The sequence below is a fragment of the Tachysurus vachellii genome, chromosome 2 (genome assembly GCF_030014155.1).
Source record: "Tachysurus vachellii isolate PV-2020 chromosome 2, HZAU_Pvac_v1, whole genome shotgun sequence".
NCBI classification, from domain to species: Eukaryota; Metazoa; Chordata; class Actinopteri; order Siluriformes; family Bagridae; genus Tachysurus; species Tachysurus vachellii.
The window spans coordinates 12,342,272-12,366,053 of record NC_083461.1 but is presented as its reverse complement, the minus strand read 5'-3'; the positions used below and the strand labels follow the sequence as shown (position 1 = coordinate 12,366,053).

Below are 23,782 nucleotides of genomic sequence, written 5' to 3'. Positions count from 1 at the left end.
AGACTCCAATGATTTTCTCAGCTGTCCTCACTATCTGCTGCAGGGTCTTGCGATCAGAGATGGTGCAGTTCCCAAACCAGACAGTGATGCAGCTGCTCAGAATGCTCTAAATGGTCCCTCTGTCAAAAGTAGTCAGGATTCGGGGAGGGAGATGTGCCTTTCTCAGCCTTTGTAAGAAGTAGAGACGCTGCTGGGCTTTCTTGGTGATGGAGCTGGTGTTGAGTGACCAGGTGAAGTTCTCTGCTAGATGAACACCAAGAAATTTGGTGCTCCTGACAATCTCTACAGATGATCCAAAGATGTTCAGCGGAGAGTGGTTGCTCTGTGTTCTCTGGAAGTCAACAACCATCTTTTTGGTTTTATCAACATTCAGAGACAGGTTGTTGGCCCTACACCAGACAGTTAGCTGCTGCACCTCCTCTCTGTATGCTGACTCATCGTTCTTGCTGATGAGACCTACCACGGTCGTGCCATCGGCGAACTTGTTAATATGGTGCAAGCCGTGAGTCAGAAAGGTGAACAGCAGTGGACTAAGCACACAGCCCTGAGGGGCTCCAGTGTTCAGTGTGGTGGTGCTGGAGATGCCGTTCCCGATCCGGACTGACTGAGGTCTCCCAGTCAGGAAGTCCAGGATCCAGTTGCAGAGGGAGGTGTTCAGTCCCAGCAGGTGCTGAGGGATTATAGTACTGAATGCTGAACTAAAGTCTATGAACAGCATTCGTACGTACGTGTCTTTATTGTCCAGGTGGGTGAGTGCTAAATGAAGGGCCGTGGCAATAGCATCATCCATGGAGCGGTTTGAACAATACGCAAACTGTAGGGGGTCGAGAGAGGGTGGTAACTGGGTCTTGATGTATCTGTTACTGGAAAAGGGCGACTACTGACCAGATATGATCTGGGTGGAAGACAGGAGTAATACTGACATAGATGTGTATGTAGCACACTTTGGTTTCTCACTAGCTGCTTTATTATACACTCCATTTCAGATGTACTATCTGTGTTGCTTTCTGACCACAGCACGGATGTTGGTTGGATATTTTTGTTTCACAACAATAACGAGATGTTCAAACGCTTCTCAGACGAGCTGTTGGGCCTGATACAGATGTTCCAGCACCACACATACACAAAAACTCTAAGATGCCATGAGGTGGTGCCAGGTCTCTAATTTTGAGAGTTACAAACACCTGGAACCAAATTCCTTGTGTGTGTCAACACACTTCTCCAATCAACCTGATTCTGATTCACGGTCCTTCTCCATCCATGGACGATGTGTGGTTAAACCGAGCACTGAACGTGAAAGACTCTTGCGCTTTAACTATAAACAGTATAAAACATCTATAGAGTGAACCGAAATAACCCCGTTAAACGACACGCCCTCTTGATGACCTCACAGTCTACGCTTGTCTTTAGCAGGACGCCTCAATCGGTTCGTCATCACCTCACCCTATATCAGAGCCACGCCCTTTCTTCGTCCTGATTGGCCAAAAGTAAACGTCAATCACGAAACAATGTGCGCGCACGCGCGTGCGTCTGTGTGTGTGTGTGTGTGTATTTGATCTGCAAGCTGTCGCACGTGAAACCCCAAAATCACTGAAATAAATGGCTTTCACGCGACTATTGTAAACTCAGTTTAACTTTAATATATTTGTCCCTAGATGATTTAAAGCTTTTTGGAAATAGCACTCGTACATTTTCCTACAAGATGCAACACCTCGTTTTAAGACACACACACAATGACATCTATATCTAATTCTGACCCAGATTCATTAGGCAATTAGGCAATAAGGCAATGTACTTGTCTAGGTTACTGTGATAGCATGCATCTGTGCATGATGTTGCACATAAACCTGCCTGTTCATGACTGAACTCGAATAACCTGTGTTTTTAGGCGGAATTAACGTTAGGACATCAGCTCAGTGGTTGGATGTTGGATCCCTGCCTCCTTTCTCATTGGACTAGAAACCCAAGGCAACTGTCAGCCCATGTGGCGTGGCTATACAACATGGCACACATTTAAATGAAACAGACATCAGTGCAAAGGCAACCAAAGCAGTGAGAAGACCAACACTCAGAAAAAAAGGGTTATTAATCCACATCCACAGAGATAAAGGACTTACAAGGCAGCTCAGGCTCCATTGACCTCGGATGCTTATCTCTCAATCTCTTCTACATCGATTGCAACTGGTAAGTGTTATTTATATCTATATATTTTACAAATAATATGGATCTTGTGGCTCGAAATCCTTTGTTTACAAAGTTATAGAAATGCTAGAGGAGCTATGTGATTATGACGATGAAGAAGAGGAAGTGCTAGTCTACACTACGCAGAATATTTAAGCATTTAATTTAATTTTTATTTTTCTACATTCACGCCTTCGTTCAGGCTGATGTTATGAGATAATGAAATTTATACATATAGACACATAAAACGCATATCGGAAACATTTAATAAGCTATAAACATCTAAACGCGCATCTTTTGGGTTCAATCCCAAACCACTTTGTAGATGGAGTGCACTAGTTAGGGCACTGACGTCACTATTTCACACCCTAAATAGTGCACTTGTACAGGGAGTAAGGTGGCATTTTACATTCAGCCCTGATAACACTGATAACACTGAAACCTGCCAGGATTTAACTGGGTTTAAAGCAACAGAATAATTACATGTCGCTCTCCACATCCCGTAGTACACTGTATTAGAAAATAAGTGACCGATTTCAGAGGAATTTGTGACAGATTTATGTCAAATTTTCACACAAGGCCTGATACTGGAGTACCAAGGCCTAATGCAGCCTTTATTGTAGCTTGGGTGTGTGTTAGAATCATGGTAATGTTGCTGTGTTATTGATTAATTATGAACATAATCAGAGTTTCGTTCTAATTAGTGTGATGAGATATAAAGCATTTTTCTTTCTAAACAGTAAGATAGGCTGTCACTTTGTCAGACTGCAGTACTGCTGGAGTTGAACAGCTTCACATAGTCCTGTATGTCAAAGCCTGCCTTAATGCTGAAGCCATTTATTATTATCTGTATTATCTAAGCTTCTGTTTCTTATCGGTATGTTTATGGCCGGTTGTCTGGATCACAGGATTAATTGTGGTGTCCTAGTGAGGCATGTGGAAGCCTAGTGTTTAAGGTGTTGGATTACCAATCGGAAGGTTGTGAGTTCGATCCCCCAGGTCCACCAAGCTGCCACTGTTGGGCACCTGAACAAGGCCCCTAACCCTCAATTGCTCAGCTTTTTTCTTAAAAAAATGAGAGTGCATAAGTAACAATATACAGACGCCTTTATGTGGAGCGCCAATTGCTTTAAATGTAAATTATGCACCGTTATTTCATGATTGTGTGACCAATCTTTCACAAGCTGCCATTGATTTAGAACACAGGTTTCCTGGTCCTGGTCCTGGTCCTTGCTGTAATGAATCAGATTTTACTAATCTAATTCATTAGAGGATGTTTTAAAGAGTAGGGGCAAGACTAAAATGTGCAGCACAGGGGTATTCTGGGAAGAGGTGGAGAAACTGTGAATGTGTCATCACCAATTAGTTGCATTTGTGTTGTATTTTCATTCCCAGGGGCAGTGCAGGTGCTTCATTTAAGCCATTGTTGCTGATTTATGTGGCTGTATGTTCAGCAGTGCTTAGCTAATTCATTAATTTTCATGACCCCCACCTCCCCAGCCCCTTTGTCCTCATGGGATGCCTGATTATCCTATAATTATACCATAAGAGGAGATGATTCCTATTTATGTATTTAACTAATCGGGTGGCTGACATTTTCATACATACAGAGGCTTCATTAGATCTGGGTCAGGTAGATTACCGTCTCTTTTCCGGGCAAACCGTTTAGTTGCTCTATCAACCTGCTCTGGTCTTGAGTGCTCAGGCATCTGTTTGTGCTGAAATAATAATATGTCATAATTAAGCAAGAATGAAGTCATGTAGTACATTTTTCTTAGAAGACTAAAACATTTCACCCTGGCTCAATCCTAAATAATGCTGAAAGAATGTGTGCGTGGTTTCATGTTGACTCATCGGTAATCCTCCTAAATATCTCTGTAACACGTTCACATGCATACACACAATGGCAGATTGTTGCATGGCAGCACCTGCCTCGTGAATACGTCTTCTGGCATCACTCACAGGGAATAGCGCTGGCAAACACCATTCATTTACACCATTGGTATATGATGAAATCACAGATTATGAACAAGAGAACATTAAACAAAAGTTCATGAATCAGTTAGATAGTTTGTTAGATTGTTATATCTTCAGTGAACAACTTTTTTTTTTTTTAGTATGTGATAAAGCAGCAAATTATTTAGCTAATGTTCATCGTAGCAATTTGCGAAACACTACATGCAGCCTTCTCATTTATCTTTTGGAGTATTTGAATTCTTTTCTTGTCTTCAGTGCATCATATTTTTAATGATTTGTTTTTGAAAAAAGCAAACGATTGTTTCTGTTTAATACATTTCTATTAAAGGTTACATCGACTTGATTATTTATTTATTTATTTATTTATTTATTTTTTAAACGGAGGTTCCCTTTTTGTGTTCTGTTACTTTAGCTGGCTGTATTGATGTATAAGTGCTTTAGAAACCTGTTCCAGTACTATATCAAAAACCAGGCAGATCAACATACTGTATTCCAAAAGTAGCCTTTTCAACTGTAGTTTTTGAAACATGACCCCAGCTTGTGTTCTGTAGGAGATCCTTTACTTGCTGTTTATCCAGCCACATACATCTATGTCAATTATTTAGCTGAAGTCGACTCGCCAGACCAGGATAGACAAGTAGCTGTGGGATGTGAGTCAGTCATGGAAAAAGTCTTGACAGATTTTTTTTATTCATTACATAAACTGTTGCAAAGGTGGATATTGTCACCATTAAGTCATGCAAGTTGCTTATCTAGACCAGGCAGAGAATTTTATGTAGCTGGACCTGTTTAGTTGATTGCCCCTGACATATGGTTGGTATTCTGCAGTAGTAGTAGAAATGTGTTGCATCATGACAAGTAATCACTAATGTGTGTGTGTGTGTGTGTGTGTGTGTGTGTGTGTGTGGGGTGGGGGGTGGGGTGGTATTGGGTTCAGTGCTTTTCTAGTTCAGTGCTTAAGTCACAATAGTTTCACCCCGGGATTGATTTCTTAATGAAATTATGAATGGAATAATGCATGTAGGGAACAGGAGAATTGAAAACCTGCATAAAGAGAAGTCTTTCTTAATTTGTAGGCTTGTGAATGAATTCCCACACTGTGAGACACTTTGATGAATGCAGAACAGAGGGACACTTTGTGCTCCACATTCTGCTTGATTTGCACCATGCACTAGGCAGCGATCCCACCCTGTTCCTGCTTTGTAGATAGCTGTTGTATGGACAGAATTTGAGTGAATTTGTGGTCCCTAAACAAAGCCTACAGTTAGACACCCCCCTTTGTGTCCACTTGAGCCGTCTCACAGCATGGATGAATGTGTGGTTGGAAGTAGGTCAGGTGAAATGTTCAGTTACAATCTGACAGACTGTAATTGCCTAATTGATGTTGGCTGTCTAAAAGCCTTTACTTTCCTTCTGTCTGATCCCACAGAAACTCTCACACTAACATGGAGGAAATCGTCATTGCTGGGATATCAGGTCGTCTTCCGGAGTCGGATAATTTGGAAGAATTCTGGCAAAACCTTTTCACTGGAGTCGACATGGTCACAGAGGATGACAGACGGTGGAAACCAGGTATCATGTAGTATCAGATATCTGTTGTATATACAGTTCATTGTACAATGTAACAGCTGTATTTAACATGATTTGGCTCAGGATCCACTGCTAACGTTCCAATAAAACCTAAAAAAACTTTTTTCCTTATATGAAACCTTTTATAGATAAAGAGAATTAATGACATGACGAATTTGTTTTTAATATTATTTAAGTAGTAATAACGCAAGGTGTATTTTTTTTTTTTTTTTTTTTTTTAAAACAAAATTATTTATTAACAACTCAATGTTCAGTATAAAAGGAAAACATATTTTGTCATAGAATGTAAAATAGAAATTTGTTCATTTCATTCTATACAATTGCTATGCATAAAGCAGAGTGATTAACTAATTAGACATTAAAATTGTAGTGACTCCCCCCCCTGTGGTCTCTGGTTTCTTGGCCCTGTTGGTTTCTCTTCCTATCTGGCTGCTCTCCCTGTGCTGGCCTTGGAATGAAAAGGGATCTTCTCAAAAGATCCTTTTCTCTGTCTCCCTCTTTGCCTTCTCTCCTTGGCAAACAACTGAAGTTCACATTTATGTGCTAAAGTATCAGCAGTCTTAGTGTGCTGAGAACACAGATGGTTCCTTTGTTGCACCGGAGAATGTGGGATTTATCCTTTATGTATCTCTTTACCTCTCGTCAGGTCTGTATGGTCTTCCTCGCAGAAATGGAAAACTAAAAGAAATCGACAGATTTGATGCAGCCTTTTTTGGCGTGCACCCCAAACAAGCACACACCATGGACCCACAACTGAGGCTTATGCTAGAGATATCATACGAAGCTATCGTTGATGGAGGTCAGTGTTCCAGAAACCCATCATCTGTGCAATTTGGCAAATCACTGTTAGTTAATTAACCTTAGCAATCTTATATGCTTTATACGTTATACCATCTTTGTACTGTTTATTTATGATGTTTGTGTTCATCATGCTTGGCAGGCATAAACCCGGTGTCCATGCGTGGCACTAACACTGGTGTTTACATTGGTGTGAGTGGTTCTGAAGCAGGCGAGGCCTTCAGCAAAGATCCAGAAGAGCTGCTGGGGTACAGCATGACCGGCTGCCAGCGCGCCATGTTCGCCAATCGCCTCTCTTACTTTTTTGACTTCAATGGTATGCAAAGTTTCAGTTTTCTATCATTCTTATCATTTTGTCTATAATAGGGAGCAGTTAGAATAAAAACTCATTCGAACATATTCAAAACCCTTAGGCCTGCAGAATTAATAATAATTTGGTGCTTTGTTTTTATCATAATTTTTGTCATAATTTAAAATACCAAAATGTGTGTAGGGTAATTTAGATTTTTTTAAAACCATAGATATTGTATTACTACCCAATACATGGTATAAAATAGTTAATTTGGTTGTGTGGGGGCACGGTGGCTTAGTGGTTAGCACGTTCGCCTCACACCTCCAGGGTTGGGGGTTCGATTCCCACCTCCGCCTTGTGTGTGTGGAGTTTGCATGTTTTCCCCGTGCCTCGGGGGTTTCCTCCGGGTACTCCGGTTTCCTCCCCCGGTCCAAAGACATGCATGGTAGGTTGATTGGCATCTCTGGAAAATTGTCCGTAGTGTGTGATTGCGTGAGTGAATGAGAGAGTGTGTGTGTGTGCCCTGCGATGGGTTGGCACTCCGTCCAGGGTGTATCCTGCCTTGATGCCCGATGACGCCTGAGATAGGCAAAGGCTCCCCGTGACCCGAGGTAGTTCGAATAAGCCTTATTTCCACTGGGGAAAAAAAATTATAAATCAATAAACAAAGAAATAACTAATATACACTATAATACACAACCAAATTCAGTGCCTCCAGTGCCTGGTGGCACACTGGTGTCTCGCCAGTGTTTCTAAATGTAATGCTGTAACCGAGTGGGTCAAGTGACCCCGCAAACAGAATTAAGGAAAGAATTTAAGGAAATAAGTTTAAGTTCGAATAAGCGGTAGAAAATGAGTGAGATGAGAATTTGGTTGTGTATTATAGTGTATATTAGTTATTTCTTTGTTTATTGATTTATAATTTTTTTTTTTTACTACTTTTTTTTAGATATACTATAAATCCACAAAATTCAGACTTGTATTCAAAAACGTGAAAAATTGCCTAAATTAATTGTGATCCATATTAAAAATAAATCCTTCTTCTTTTAAGACTTCTTTTAAAAAATATAAAAAATGTTCTTTAGTATTTAAAAGTATTTTATAAACCATATTGTTTCCTGACCAAGTTGTTATTTTTATGTTGCCAAGTATTAAGCAATGCTAACTGGGTGACTCAGCATTGGTGTTGCATTATTTTTGTGTGTGCTTTTAAAGGCCCCAGCACAGCCATCGACACAGCATGTTCTTCCAGTCTCCTGGCTCTGGAGAATGCCTTCAATGCTATTCGGCATGGCCAGTGTGATGCAGCACTTGTAGGAGGAGTTAATTTGTTGCTCAAGCCCAACACCTCTGTGCAGTTCATGAAACTGGGCATGCTCAGTCCTGATGGAGCCTGCAAGTCTTTTGACCTATCAGGTGAATTTACTGTTATTTTATCTATTTTTTTTTTTTTTTTTTTTTTTTTTTAAATCCTCCCCACTTTTTTTTAATTTTACTAATTGCCTGAGTATTTCTAGTGTACCAGAAATCTGATCTCTTATCTCCCAGGAAATGGGTACTGTCGCTCAGAGGCTGCTGTGGCTGTACTCCTCACTAAGAAATCCATGGCTAAGAGAGTCTATGCTACTGTGGTCAATGCTGGCAACAACACAGATGGCTATAAAGAGCAAGGTAATATACAGAGTGCAATCAGTTTATTGCAAGGGATCCTAGTGGTCACTTTCTTTAGTGTACTTCAGTCCATATCCTTTCCCCCAGTGCCTGGTGGCACACTGGTGTCTCGCCAGTGTTTCTAAATGTAATGCTGTAACCGAGTGGGTCAAGTGACCCCGCAAACAGAATTAAGGAAAGAATTTAAGGAAATGTGGCAGAGCTGAGGAGCGTCGTTCTGGCAGCGGCCGGAGCTCATTTATGGGGCATAAAAATAAAATAATTAGTTTAGAAATATTATAATCATTATAATACAAAACAATTATTATAGGCTTAGGAACACTATCAAAATTTCCACATTTAATACACAGAATTTTGGTAGCAGGAAAAAGAAACACATCCTCAACTTTCTGACAATGAATACGTTTATCCCTGATGCCCGAAGATCAAATGGTTTCCTCATATGTTTTTGATGGTGTTTTTACCTTCTGCCAGGTGTGACATTTCCTTCAGGAGACATGCAGCAGCGCCTAGTACGCTCTCTCTACCAAGAGGCAAACATCTCCCCTGAGCAGGTTGAATATGTTGAGGCCCATGGCACTGGCACCAAGGTGAGTCAGGATATGGACACACACAAACACACATCTGAGTTACGGTGTGTTAATACTTAATTATTTTCTTAGGTTGGGGACCCACAAGAAGTGAATGGCATCGTCAGTGTGTTCTGTCAGTCAGAGCGTGAACCTTTGCTTATAGGATCCACTAAATCTAACATGGGCCATCCTGAGCCTGCCTCTGGGCTTGCTGCTCTTGCAAAAGTGAGTCTACAAACATAGTATTTAACATTTTTTTCGTTATTTGTACATGTATATTAACATATGGCATTTGTATACACACATACATACATACAAATTTTATATATATAAAATTACCCCAAGACTGCGTCCGCGTATATGGTTAATTTCCTTATTTCCGGTGTACACTCAGGTGGTCCTGTCACTAGAACATGGTATGTGGGCTCCCAACATCCACTACCAAAATCCCAACCCAGACATCCCGGCGCTCTTAGATGGTCGCGTGCGTGTAGTGGCTGAACCCATTCCCGTGCGTGGGGGAATAGTAGGCATCAACTCATTTGGCTTTGGAGGCTCAAATGTTCATGTTATCCTGCGCCCACCTGGACCCAACCCGATTTCTCCAGTTTCACCAGCATCTGTGCCCAGGCTGGTGCAGGCATGTGGGCGCACTGAAGAGGCTGTTAACTTTCTCTTGCATAAAGCCGAGGAACACGGGCAGGACACTGCCCTCCTGGGCCTGTTCAGTGAGTTGAGTACTATTCCCACCTCAAACATGCCCTACAGGGGATACACACTGCTGGGAACACAGGTTAAAGAGGTGCAGCAGGCTGCACCTTCCTCCAGGCCCCTCTGGTATATCTGCTCTGGTAAGTCCACAATGGCCAAATATGTCCTACAACAAGATTTTCCCTTTGTGGATTCTGACTTTTTTTGATCTAAGGTTACACCACTGTAATATGTTTTGTGTATTTATATATACGTTTGTGTGACTTCATAAGGTATGGGTACGCAGTGGGCTGGAATGGGCCGTAGCTTAATGCAGCTGCAGGAATTCAGAGAGTCCATCCAGCGATCAGACACGGCTTTGAAGGACACGGGGCTGTGTGTGTCTCGCCTGCTCATGGAGGCTAATGAAAACACTTTTGAGGACACAGTCCATGCATTTGTGGGTCTTGCAGCCATTCAGGTCAGGGCTCCATAATTACACACATACACAATTCCTGAACTTTGCTTATCGTTATTATGCTCTGTGTCACAATAGCCACTTGAAAATTCATGTCTGGATCATTCTGTAACTGGTTATTTCATCACAATTTTGTCATCCATGCAGAATTACTGACTGAATTTTGAGTGCTTGCAATACAAGTTGCTCTTGTATTATTTACTTAATGTCTTTATTAAATGGGGAAAGTTCTGTTCTTTTCCACTTTGCTATTTAGTTTATCTGCACAATTCATGTGTTGTCATACGGAAGGTCTAATATACACTAATTTGTTTTGTTTACTGCTTTATAGCATATAAACCTGTTACATTGCCAGTTTATTCCAGCGTAAACAGGGTGCATGTAAAAAAACCTGATATAATTATTGTGCATCGTACTCCAGATTGCACAGATAGACATGCTGCAGAGGATGGGCCTCCAGCCTGATGGCATTGTGGGTCATTCTGTGGGAGAACTGGCATGTGGTTATGCCGACGGCTCCCTCAGCCACAGTGAGGCCATCCAGGCTGCCTACTGGAGAGGAAGGTGTATTAAAGAAGCCAACCTGCCACCTGGAGGCATGGCAGCAGTGGGTAGGAAAACCTGCTCTTGATTACTCTGTTAAGTGAAATTTAATATCCTAGTGGTTTCTGGTACTGAATTTCAACTTGTTCTCAGGTCTGACCTGGGAAGAGTGTAAAGCTCAGTGTCCACAGGGGGTGGTACCAGCCTGCCACAATGCAGAAGACACGGTCACTATCTCAGGGCCACAGGTACACGAACACCTCTCGCTATGCATTTTCATATTTGAACACTTTAAGATCACATGATTAATTTTTTTGTATTTCTTGTATTTGTGCGTAGGATTCAGTCAGCAAATTTGTTGCTGAGCTTAAGAACAATGGCGTGTTTGCCAAAGAAGTGCGCAGTGCCGGTGTTGCGTTCCATTCTTATTACATGGCCTCCATAGCTCCGGCCTTGCTGGCAGCTCTGCAGAAGGTATGATGCTGCTTGAACTTCCCTTTAGGACCATAGCGCCATCTGCTGGTTCAGTGCAAAGAAAAGCAGTATGCTATTTATGCTCCAAATTTGAGTACCCATACAAGTTATAACTAAATGTTAACAAAGGGTGCCAAACAAATTTGTCTAATAAATTGTTTAATCTTTTAATGCTGAAAAAAAGCTACTAAAACTCTTTTTGAACACCTCTAAGCGCTTAATCACTAATATTCCAGGTTCTATGCAAATTCACTAATATGCCATTAAATTATTTGTAAAGTGTTAAATTTGACACTTCATTTTAGTTCTGTTTGATATCTTTTCTGTTAAAATATCAGCCTGTTTTCTCTTTTAGACAAAAAATGAAAACCTTAACCTTTTGAAACTCTTTGAGGTACTTAGGGTTATGTTAATAACAGCTGAGACGCGTACTGTAGTTAATGTACACTGCCTCATGTTTATTTATATCTGCACTGTCTCAGGTGATAAAAAGCCCATGTCCTCGCTCTCCTCGCTGGATCAGCACATCCATCCCCCAGACAGATTGGGAGAGCCCTCTGGCCCTCTACTCCTCAGCTGAATACCATGTGAACAACCTGGTGAGCCCTGTGCTCTTCCAGGAGGGCCTGAGCCTTGTTCCAGAGAATGCTGTGGTGGTGGAGATAGCTCCACATGCTCTACTGCAGGTAAGTAATACAGCTTGGAATGAGCTCTTAAGTCCAACGGGAGAGATTTTTTGAGCAGCACTCATTAACTTTACTCCGACTCCCTTTCCAGGCCATTCTGAGGCGCAGCCTGAAGCCTACTTGTTCCATTTTGCCCTTGATGAAGAGGGGACATGCAAACAACCTGGAGTTCTTTCTTTCTCACATAGGGAAGATGTACATGAATGGGTCAGTGCTATCTTACTTGTATTGGAAAATATTATTAAAACATATTAGAATCTCACATTTATTTTTCCTTGCTCATGTTTGGTTTTGTAGTATTAATGTGGACAGTAAGCAGCTGTATCCAGCTGTAAAGTACCCTGTTCCAGTGGGGACCCCCCTCATCTCCCCTCTTATCCAGTGGGATCACTCTCAGAGCTGGGATGTGCCCAAGGTGGAGGATTTCCCAGCAGGATCTGGAGGCTCCACCTCAGCCACTGTGTACAACATTGGTAAACAATGTTTTTTGTTTCACTTGAACTGGACATTGAGTTATGTGTTACAAACATCTTTAGCATTTCTACTGATGCGCTCCAGTCAACGAAGTTCATTCTTGAGAATGCCACTACACAACTGACCTTTTCCACCTTCTCTTCTCTCTCTTTTTATTTATTTATTTATTTAACTTGCAGATATTAACCCTGAATCTCCAGACTACTACATGATTGGCCACTGTATCGATGGCCGGGTCTTGTATCCAGCCACGGGCTACCTGGTGCTGGCCTGGAGGACCCTAATGAGGAGTTTAGGCACTGTCCTGGAACACACCCCAGTTACTTTTGAGGATGTCACCATCCACAGAGCCACCATTCTACCCAAGACTGGTGAGTGGTTTTCACTGGTACAGTAAATGAGTGTTTCTTGCACATGGGGAAGATTTAGTTCAGTGGTTAAGGACCTGAGATCAGATCAGAAGTGTGTCTGTTCAAATCTCAGTGATGCCAGAAAAATAATGCTGGTTTCTTGAGAAAAAAATGCTTTCAGTGACTTTAAACCTGCTTAAGTGCTCAGTTTGTACTATTGTGCATTTTTTTCTCAATTCAAAGTTTGTATTTATTTATTTATTTATTTATTTATTTATTTATTTATTTAAGATCTCATTCATTTACACAAGCAACTCTCTGCTTTATCTTGTTTTATTATATCGAACTGACAGTATGTAATCTCGGTTAACCTGTGTCTTACAAGTTGACAATGTTTTACATTTAAATAGAAAAAGTGCCAGAGAATGAAAACGAACTCTGGAAATAAGTAACGATATTCTGCATCAAACCATAGGATCAGTCCAGTTGGAGGTTCGTCTCATGCCCGCCACTAACCGTTTTGAAGTGTCTGAGAATGGCAATCTGGCAGTTAGTGGTAAGTTATATCCCAGTTAGAAAAATGTCTTTCTCTGTTTAAACATCGGTTTAGGCTGCTATGTTTGTGTCTACCTATCTCATATCTCTGACTGTCTCAGGTAAGGTGAGCTTGTTGGAGGAGGCAGCTTTGGATTCTTTTCTCTCTCAGATGACTGCACCTGTGACCGCAGAGGCAGAGGAACCGAAACTGCGTCTGAAAGCTGGCGACATCTACAAAGAGTTGCGTCTTCGTGGATATGATTATGGCAAACCCTTCCAAGGCATTTTGGAGTCCAACAACGCTGGTAAACAAATGCAAGCTCATTTTCTATAGAGTAAAAAAAAAAAAACTTTGATGTGGATAGGTAGTTGCATTTTTTTTTAATTTTTTTTTCTGGTCTGGGTTTACAGGTGACCATGGAAAGTTGCAATGGACAGGAAATTGGGTGACGTTTCTGGACACCATGCTGCAGATGATTGTGGTTGGCCTGCCTGGACGTAGCCTGCGCCTCCCAACACGTATTCGTTGTGTGTGTGTAGATCCAACGTTACATGAGAAAAGAGTTCACGATTACTATGAGGATAGGAAAGGTAAATGCATTTAAGAGGCTTGTTACATTTTTATTTTGGATAACTCTGTACTGTAGCTGCAGGGGAAAATATATTAAGTGTGTGACAGCCACAAATAATCTAACAGTCTGCTGTGTCTTCCGTCCGACCTTTTCTTTTTTTTCTTTTGTTTTTTTTAAGCCGTTGATGTCCATGTGAACCGTTGCTTGGACAACATTACGGCAGGTGGGGTTCAGATCTGTGGCCTCCATGCCACAGTGGCACCTCGTCGCCAGCAGCAGCAGACCCCACCCACTCTGGAGGAGTTTGTCTTCACGCCCCTGGTGGAAACCGATTACTTGTTATCCAGTGAGAAACTAGCAGAACAGCTCCGACACAGCAAAGGCAAGTTCCTTTCCTCTCTTATTTCTAGTATGTTTTTAATCAGGTGTGAATGGACAATACGTCTTAACTCTCAGACCTCCTTAATTTCTTGACATAATTTGATCTTTTCTACAGGTCTTATTAACCATCTCCAGAGGAAGTTGGCCAGGCATGGAGTGAAAATTTCCATCCCGGGGCTGGAGGGTGTAAGTGAGGACCAGCTGATTGAAGCAGAGACCGGGAATGGTCTGTTACGGCTACTGTCAGTACTTTGTGGTCTGGAACTTAATGGGAATCTGCGCTCGGAGCTGGAGCAAACCGTGCAGAAGGAGAGGGAATGTTTGCTACAGGATCCTCTTCTTAATGGCCTCCTTGACTCTCATGCACTGCGCCACTGCCTCGACACAGCTCTGGAGAACTCCACTCCTGGCAAACTCAAAGTCCTGGAGGTACAGTGAAATATTATTGATGCATTGAATTATGAGCTTATAAATGAACCAATATATTACAGCAATATGCTTACTATAATTACACTCAGTTCTTTCACTTCAGGCCCTCTCCAGCGATGGCCGTGTGTTTTCCCGGGCCGTCAGCCTCCTCAACATTCAACCCATGTTGCGTCTGGACTACACGGCATCTGACGTAAGCACAGAGCTGCTTTCAGCCCAGCAGAGCGCTCTGGAGGCGCAGGGTGTGTCCGCCGCTCAGTGGGATCCTCAGCAGAGTACAGCCACGGCCAGCCTGGGAGGTTCTGACCTGGTGGTTTGTAACTGTGTCCCAGGCCCTATTTCAAACCCAACGGCTCTGTTGGAAAACCTGACATCAGCTGCCAGGGAAGGTGGCTTTGTTCTGTTGCACACCCTGTTAAAGGGAGATACGCTGAGTGAGACAGTGGATTTCCTTACCTCTCTGGACAATCAGACCAGCCTCCTCACTCAGGTGTGTTTTGAAAGCTTGTGCACAATGTAACGGTCAGATAACCAGAGGGAAATTCTTGTGAAAAACAGGAATTTTGCCCTGCAACCTGGTTCAGTTTTGGTTCTTAGTTGATCTTATTGTGTCCTTATTGTGTCTGTGTGTGTTTGCATGCAATTAGGCTGAATGGGAGATGCTATTTGAAAAGGTCTCTCTTAACGTGGTCATGGTGAAGAAATCGTTCTACGGCTCAGTTCTCTTCCTTGGCAGAAGGAAAACTCCTGAGAAACAGCCTATTACACTGTCTGTAGACTCCACGGATTACACCTGGGTAGAGACTCTTAAGGTGAGTCTGATTTGTCTCACATAGCAGTTTACATAGTTTTCACTTAAAGTTTAATTTTTTTTCTACAGTCTGTATTTCTGCTGAAGTTATTGCAGTCGATTTTATGAGAATGCATCAAACTAGGAAAAAAGATTTTTTGTTTATTAAAAGAAGGTGTGCTGTTTTGTAAAATTCTCCTACAAAATTCTAGTAATGCTCATTGTACAATATGCACTTTCCTGAACAGGTAGGTAAAGTACTAAGAGCTGCAGCTCTTACATGCTCTGACATGCTTTCTCTAATCCTGTAGATTAATGATCTTACACTTTTTTTTCCTTTAGAGCCTGCTGGCTGAGATTTCAGATGATCCGATATGGCTGACAGCCACTCAAGGCCATAATGGAGTGGTGGGGATGGTCAACTGCCTTAGACAGGAGCCTGGAGGCAACCGCATCCGGTTAGTTTTATTTACATTTATTACACTTTAATATTATTAAGCACAGGTTTATTGAGTGCATTCAGGTTTTGGTTAAAAGATAATGATGTGTTTTTTTTAAATGTCAGTGTTCATGTGTGTGATTTTTTTGTCTCTTCTTTCAAAGGTGTGCATTTGTGTCTAACCTGAAGAAGTCCTCTGTGACTCCTTCTCTCCAGCTTTCCCGTAAGGACATGCAGGCAGTGCTGCAGAAAGACCTGGCCATCAACGTGTTTCGGGATGGACAGTGGGGGATGTTCAGACACCAGTTACTCACACAAGGTATACCATGTCCCTATAGCACCGTCCCTATAGCTTTACACCAAGACTACATCTGATAAAACTATTTTCTAAAACCCTCTTTCATGTGTTTTTGTATATGATTCCTCTCCGTATTGTAGATTTGAACGAGGAGCTGACGGAGCAGGCTTATGTGAATGTCCTGACTCGTGGTGATCTGTCCTCTCTACGCTGGATTGCGTCCCCTCTGCGCCACTTTGTTCCTTCTAACCCGAATGTGCAGCTTTGCACCGTTTACTTTGCCTCACTCAACTTCCGAGACATCATGCTAGCTACAGGCAAACTACCCCCAGATGCTATTCCAGGTAGCTAACTTGACTTCATTAATCATTTAAAAAAAACAAACTCTGTCTCTCTGATCTATCATGATATTGTAAAAAAAAGGTTTTCATGCTGCAAAAATCCTTGTGCAGGAGACATTGCACTCCAGCAGTGCATGCTGGGAATGGAATTCTCAGGACGGGACCCTAGTGGGCGTCGTGTTATGGGTCTCCTGCCTGCTAAAGGTCTGGCAACCTGTGTGGATGCAGATAGGCGTTTCCTTTGGGATGTTCCATCCAGCTGGTAGGACACTTGCTTTGTGAATACAAAGAAATATTCTATAACAACAGTAGTGTAACAGTGTGTGTGTGTGTGTGTGTGTGTGTGTGTAGGACGCTGGAGCAGGCTGCATCAGTACCTGTGGTCTACGCTACAGCTTATTACTCCATGGTGGTGCGTGGGCGTCTGAGGCCCGGTGAGAGTGTGCTAATCCACTCGGGCTCTGGAGGAGTGGGCCAAGCTGCTATTGCAATCGCACTCAGCATGAACTGCAAAGTTTTCACTACAGTGGGTGAGTGCTTTCATAACAAAAGTAAATACAATTAATAATATTGCTGAATGAAACTGGTTCTGACATCTGAGATTTGACAGGTTCCAAAGAGAAGAGGGCTTACCTGCAGGAACGATTCCCCAAGCTCACCGCTGAATCATTTGCTAATTCAAGAGATGCCTCTTTTGAGCAACATGTGCTGAAGCACACACAGGGCAAAGGTCAGAGTCACCATAAAGATATGATAAATTAGATATAATTGCTGACATTTTTATACCTGTGAGTTACTAATCTCTTGTTTGGAAACAGGAGTTGATGTGGTTCTGAACTCCTTGGCTGAGGAGAAGCTGCAGGCTAGCTTACGGTGTTTGGCCAGGCACGGGCGCTTCCTGGAGATCGGCAAATATGACCTCTCAAACAACACCCCTCTGGGTGAGTTCTACAATCCACCAAAACTTTACTGGGACAGTCAGTGGTAGAGAATTAGCCGCTACTTTTCTATTTAGTTTCAACGGTTAGCAATAAAATTAAACTTTTCTCAGCCTGAAACCACAACCGCTATTTAAACCTTGCACACATTCTACTGATTGCAGCCCAGATTAATCATTATTGAAATAGGTTAATCACATTTAAATGTGTGGAGCTTTTTATTACACTGTTAGTTAGTAACTTGAATATAGCTGCTATTGGTATACAAAATGTTTTTGGTCAACTGACCAAATTAGACGTAGAATAACTATAATATTTTGGGAGGAGATTGTTCTCTGCAGCTCAGTTTCTACATTGTCTTAAATAATAATAATGAATAATAATAACACCCACCTCCTGATTGACCGTATTCTGAATACCATGGGTATGAAAGATAAACAGCAACAGATGATTTTCAGTTTTCTGACACTGATTTGTGTTTCTGCCACAGGCATGGCACTTTTCCTAAAGAACGTGGCCTTCCATGGGATCCTACTAGATGCTCTGTTTGAGGAGGGGAACCGTGAGTGGGAAGAGGTGTCCTTGTTGCTGAAGAGGGGCATTGCAGAGGGAGTGGTGCAGCCACTGCGCACCACTGTTTTTGAAAGGAATCGGGTGGAGGATGCTTTCCGGTACATGGCTCAGGGGAAACATATTGGCAAAGTGCTGCTGCAGGTGAACATGATGATAACATTCATGTCTGTTTGTAGATTGAGCTCCATCTTCTTATGACCCATCATTATGATAGGTGAAATCTTTTGTTTACAATGGTTTCCCATTCTCAGGTTCAGAGACTCAACTCCTGTATGTTTCTTCCTCAGGTGCGTGTGGAAGAGGATGGTGGCGAGACCACAGCTGCTCCTCTCACACTTCCTGCTATATGCCGGACTTTTTGTCCTGCTTCACACTCGTACATCATCACAGGAGGTCTGGGAGGCTTTGGACTGGAGCTAGCTCACTGGCTTACTGAGAGAGGAGCTCGCAGACTGGTGCTCACTTCTCGCTCTGGCATTCGCAACGGTAACTTCTGAATAATTATAGTTCAGCATAGGTTAAAAATGCCTTGCTGTTATTCATTTGGTTTTAGCCTGTACATGCTGTAACATGTTGATACCTTTTGAAACAGGTTATCAGGCAAAACGAGTGCGAGAGTGGCAAGCTATGGGCATCCAGGTGCTTGTGTCCACAAGTGATGTTAGCACCTTGGAAGGGACCGAGCGGTTAATCGCTGAAGCGTGCCAGTTAGGCCCTGTAGGAGGCATCTTCCACCTTGCAATGGTAATCCTCCAAAATTTTATTCTGTACTCTTTTGTTTAACAAGGATTTTTCCTGATGGTAACTTCCTGTTTATACTCTTACCCTGTGTCTTTAGGTTTTGCAAGATGGCATGCTTGAGAATCTGACACCTAAGCAGTTTATTGATGTCAACAAGCCTAAATATGATGGAACCCTCCACTTAGACAGGTAGCCTTGTAATAGCTAATGAATACTTATTATTACTTACGGATTTTAATCCTAAAACTTGTCATCAGTTTCGATGAATAATTATTGATTTCGATTGACAGAGTGACGAGGCAGAAGTGTCCCAAGCTGGAGCACTTTGTAGTGTTCTCCTCGGTCAGCTGTGGACGTGGCAATGCTGGTCAGAGCAACTACGGCTTTGCCAATTCCACCATGGAGCGAGTGTGTGAGCGGCGTCGTCATGACAACCTGCCAGGTCTGGCTGTGCAGTGGGGTGCTATCGGTGATGTGGGCGTAGTTCTGGAAACTATGGGCGGGAACGATGCTGTGATTGGCGGTACATTGCCCCAGCGTATGGGCTCCTGCCTGGAGGTGTTGGACCGCTTTCTGTCCCAGCAGTGGGCTGTCATGTCCAGCTTTGTGCTGGCAGAAAGGGTGCAGGTGGCAAAGGGGGAAGGCAGTGGGCAGAGGGACCTGGTGGAGACAGTGGCTCACATTCTAGGTAAGCTGGTGTTTAACCTTTTTTGTTTTGTGTAATTTAAACATTTTACCGGAGATAGCATTTCACATTTATTCTTATAGCAGGTGATTTTACATATTTCATTCAAGGGTCAAAATTCAATTCAGGCATAGTGCACAGTGGTTAAGTGATCAAGAGCCCAAGAGTAGCTTTTTGGATTTAAATTTATCACAGTGATTTAAATTTAACTTCCTGCTCACTAGATGAATTTGTTGAACTAACACTGCCCTATAATAATGTATGGGGTAGTTATGAATCATTTTCACTGCATGACTTGTATTTATTTGTTTGCCATAGGTGTCCGTGACATAAGTAACCTGAATCCCGACGCCTCATTGGCTGATCTGGGTCTGGATTCACTGATGGGAGTGGAGGTGAGACAAACACTAGAAAGAGACTATGATATTGTCATGGCGATGAGAGACATCCGACAGCTCACCATCAACAAACTGCGTGAGATGTCCAGCACATCAGGAGACTCTGAGGGTAAGCGTGAGCATACAGCATGTTGTCCGGTGTGTCTTTATCATTTATAAGAAACAGAGACCTGGAAAGTAAGCATTTATCATTTTTGTTTCTCTCTTCCAGCTAAGCAACCAGAGGGGAAGCATCCTGGAGCTCAGACTTTGCTGGATTCTGATCTCAACGGGATGCTGGTAAATCCGGATGGCCCCACAGTGACGCTTTTGAATGAGGTGAAGAGTGTAGAAAAGCCACTGTTCCTGATTCACCCAATCGAGGGCTCTACTGCTGCTTTCAGCACTCTAACCGCCAAACTCAGTGTGCCATGCTATGGCCTGCAGTGCACCAAAGGTACTGATACCACAGCAGACTCCACCTTATTGTAGGACAGATGAGTTCGGCACCGTTTATTAAAAATGAGCGTTTTAAAATTTTTATTTTGTAAAACCCCATTAACATTTTGTGATGCCTCCTGGAAAGATTAATGGTACAGAGTCTCTTCTTGTAATGTCTTGCATGATTGTAAACAGTTTTAAAGGGATCTTGCGCCACTGCTTCATGACAAAGAAAAAAAAAGCTCCTTTAAATTCCTATGTGCATGTGGGCACATGTTTACATTCAAAACCACAGGTTTTCATTGTGTTTAATTCTTTCAGCAACCATAGAGCTCGATTATGGCCTAGTCTGAATTATAATGGTGTGGGAATTTTAATAGATTGCTCTCTTATATATAGATCGTCATTACTCATATAATTGGTACTTAAGTGTCAGTGATGTACAATAGTTTATTCAACTATAACTAACTTCTCTCTCTAATGTGTGTGCTTATAGCGGCACCATTGGACAGTATTCAAAACCTAGCTGCATATTACGTGCAGTGTGTGAGGCAGACACAGCCGGAGGGGCCGTATCGCATCGCTGGCTACTCCTTTGGTGCTTGTGTAGCTTTTGAGATGTGCTCTCAGCTACAGGAAATGCAGTGCCCTGTGGAATATCTCTTTCTTTTTGATGGCTCACATTCTTATGTGGCAGCATACACACAGGTGGGAGACTCTTCGGTGGATTTTCTTCTTCTCTCACACGATGCATGACTTATTTGCTGTGTCTTTTTCACCAATAGAGCTACAGGGCCAAGCTGACCCCTGGCAATGAGTCTGAGGCTGAGACTGAGGCACTATGTGCTTTCATCCAGCAGTTCACAAGCATTGAGTATAACAAGGTAATCCGCAACTAGATGTTTGGCCTTCAGGCTAAAATTAATTTGGCTTCATCCAAAATCTGCTGCGCCTCTGTTTGTGTGTTCATTAAAGCCGAAATGACACTTTCACAGTTAAACAAAAGACAGTGTTCATAAAGTCAAGGCCTTCTGCTAGAAACTGTAAAAAGTCATTCAGTACAGTTTGAATTAAATCCACTGATCCCTGAATACATGTTAAGGCTGCATGATGTAGACAAAAATATCAAATTGGGTTTTGTTATAGTGATCAACATTATTATGTCTTTAAATGTCTTCTTTAAATATAGAAATAATTACGTCAAAATTGGTACTTATTTACATCAAACTAATCCCAGTCATCAAATCCTCCACCAAAAACGTAACTGGAATGTCAGAAATCGACCAAAGGGCTCAAAAAGCACTAACAAAACTTGGATTGTTAGCAGACTTTTTCTTTAACAATTTACACTACTCGCTGTCTTGCCTCTATGTATTCCCTTTTTACATTTGTAGCTCTTGGAGACATTGCTGCCTTTGAAAGATCTGGAGGCTCGAGTGAACCATGCAGTGGATCTGATCGCATCTAAACATAAGGGTATTACCCGTGACACCCTCCACTTTGCTGCCTCCTCATTCTACTACAAACTAAAGGCTGCTGACTGCTACATCCCATCTACCAAATACCATGGCAACATCACCCTACTGAGGGCCAAAGCCAGCAGTGACTATGGAGATGGACTAGGAGCTGACTACAAACTGCACGAGGTTAGTATAGCCCTTAACTAAGCCCTTGTATTCAGTCATTTGAGGCATAGAAATAATGCGATATGCAATTTGTATTTAATAATGTAATATGGCTTGTGTGCAGGTGTGTGATGGGAAGGTTTCAGTTCATGTGATCGATGGGGACCACCGTACCTTCCTACAGGGATTGGGTGCAGAGTCCATCACGAGCATCATGCACAGCTCACTGGCAGAGCCACGTGTTAGCATCAGAGAGGGCTAAACTCAATCCGCTGTTTTCACATTCCTTCCTAATTTTTTTTTTCCATTGACTAACCATAATGCAGGCTGCCCTAATTTTCTCCTGCACGTGAGAAAGAAGAAATTATTTGGCCTTCAATACATAAAATGCACTTAATCTTGATCCCCAATTATTTGTCATTTGAACATGTCTTTTTCTAAGTCATGTGCTGATCTGTAGAGTTTGTCCTATTCTTTATTTGAGTGTTGTAAAATAATATTAAAGTGTCCCTTTACCTTAAAAGGCTCATGAAATATCATGACATTTAATAGTGCCTAGATACTAGTGCTAAAACCTTAACGGTCTGCTCTAGTGTACATGGGCCTCATAAACCAACTGATCAGCTTATAACAATTCATATTTACCCGGTCACCAAATGTTCTTCATTAAACCTAATGATGCGCAGTCATATATATTCTATTTAAATTTGTAGGATTGTTCCAAACTAAGTTACTTATTTACCAGTATTAACACCTTGATGTTTTGCCTGTTGCTGTCTTAATCCTGGTGTTAATGTCTTGGTGCAACAGTTATGTTATTGCTGGGTATATGAGGGGAAAATGTGTGTTTCACATCAGAGCCAAAGCCACGATTAAACAGAAAGCACTCATGGAACAATACGATTTTTAAAAAAAACTTGTGAAAGTTAGTATTGTATGCCCATGATCAGTGAAAAAAGATTCTTGAAAAGACGCAAAGGTCTACCTGACACTGATGGGAACACAGTTTTTCTTTATGCAAGATAATCTGTACTAATGTTACTGTATTTTCTAAGCGTGAATGCTGCTTCTGTGCTTATCTATATAATGACAGCAAACAAATGAAATCTGGCTGTGTATTGTGTTTACCTTCAATGGATTATAACAACATTCCTTCTTTCCTTAGAAACAGTTTCCAGATGTATGTGTTTCTAAGATGTATGTGTTTCTACGATGTCTCTTGATTTCAAAATGCTCCTCATTTAATCCAAAAAATGTGCCGGCATTGGTAGATATGTAGTACAATATGTATGTTTTCTTTGTGGCTAAGTCCACAGTTTACCCAAAACTCGAAGAGTCCGACCACCCACTTGATCTTAGAATGAAGGGTTTTTATTCAGCATTGGACTGAAATACTGGTCAAAAGAATAAGCCCTTAGGGTTTCCCTGCTTCAGATGAAATGACGAAAGGCGACACAGAGAGCAAATCTCTGGAGAATATCTGAGACTTCTCTTCAAGTCTATGACGAACTGGATGCCTTCTCTGATGTTGTGCTTAGGGCACAGATGACCAGTGTGGCTTTGTTATTATATATATACTGTTACTGTGATTTTTGTTTTTGTGTAATATTTCAAGTATTTATTTAGAAGTAAAAATAAAGAACCATCACTAATAGTTCTCTTGTTTTTTTTTTCTTCAATCTCTGGAAAAAGATTTCAATTCAAAGAATGTCTAAAGAATCAGTCAATGAATTTCAATCAAATTATGCATGAGTTTTACAGCTTTGAAAATGTTATGATCTATAAATGCCCTAAAAAAGAGGGGAAATATTTATAGCATGATGAGAAGATGGAAGGAAT

General features: G+C 41.8%; 1 protein-coding gene across 1 annotated transcript; it reads left to right on the top strand.

The window, feature by feature from the left end:
• Positions 1–1,877: 1,877 nt before the first annotated feature.
• fasn (fatty acid synthase) lies at positions 1,878–23,597 on the top strand. The gene is made up of 42 exons (XM_060897294.1): positions 1,878–2,184; positions 5,588–5,730; positions 6,395–6,547; positions 6,689–6,862; positions 8,054–8,254; positions 8,387–8,509; positions 8,984–9,099; positions 9,172–9,306; positions 9,476–9,932; positions 10,065–10,252; positions 10,671–10,860; positions 10,946–11,040; positions 11,132–11,266; positions 11,749–11,952; positions 12,044–12,159; positions 12,250–12,425; positions 12,606–12,797; positions 13,252–13,332; positions 13,433–13,618; positions 13,725–13,904; positions 14,064–14,267; positions 14,382–14,695; positions 14,799–15,185; positions 15,343–15,507; positions 15,828–15,943; positions 16,089–16,243; positions 16,363–16,566; positions 16,675–16,825; positions 16,915–17,093; positions 17,174–17,293; positions 17,382–17,504; positions 17,992–18,215; positions 18,362–18,560; positions 18,667–18,818; positions 18,913–19,004; positions 19,106–19,503; positions 19,819–20,007; positions 20,110–20,334; positions 20,815–21,026; positions 21,104–21,202; positions 21,713–21,964; positions 22,068–23,597. The coding sequence occupies exons 2-42, from the start codon at positions 5,604–5,606 to the stop codon at positions 22,203–22,205; spliced, it is 7,527 nt and encodes a 2,508-aa protein (XP_060753277.1). The 5' UTR covers positions 1,878–2,184; positions 5,588–5,603; the 3' UTR covers positions 22,206–23,597.
• The last annotated feature ends 185 nt before the right edge of the window (positions 23,598–23,782 follow it).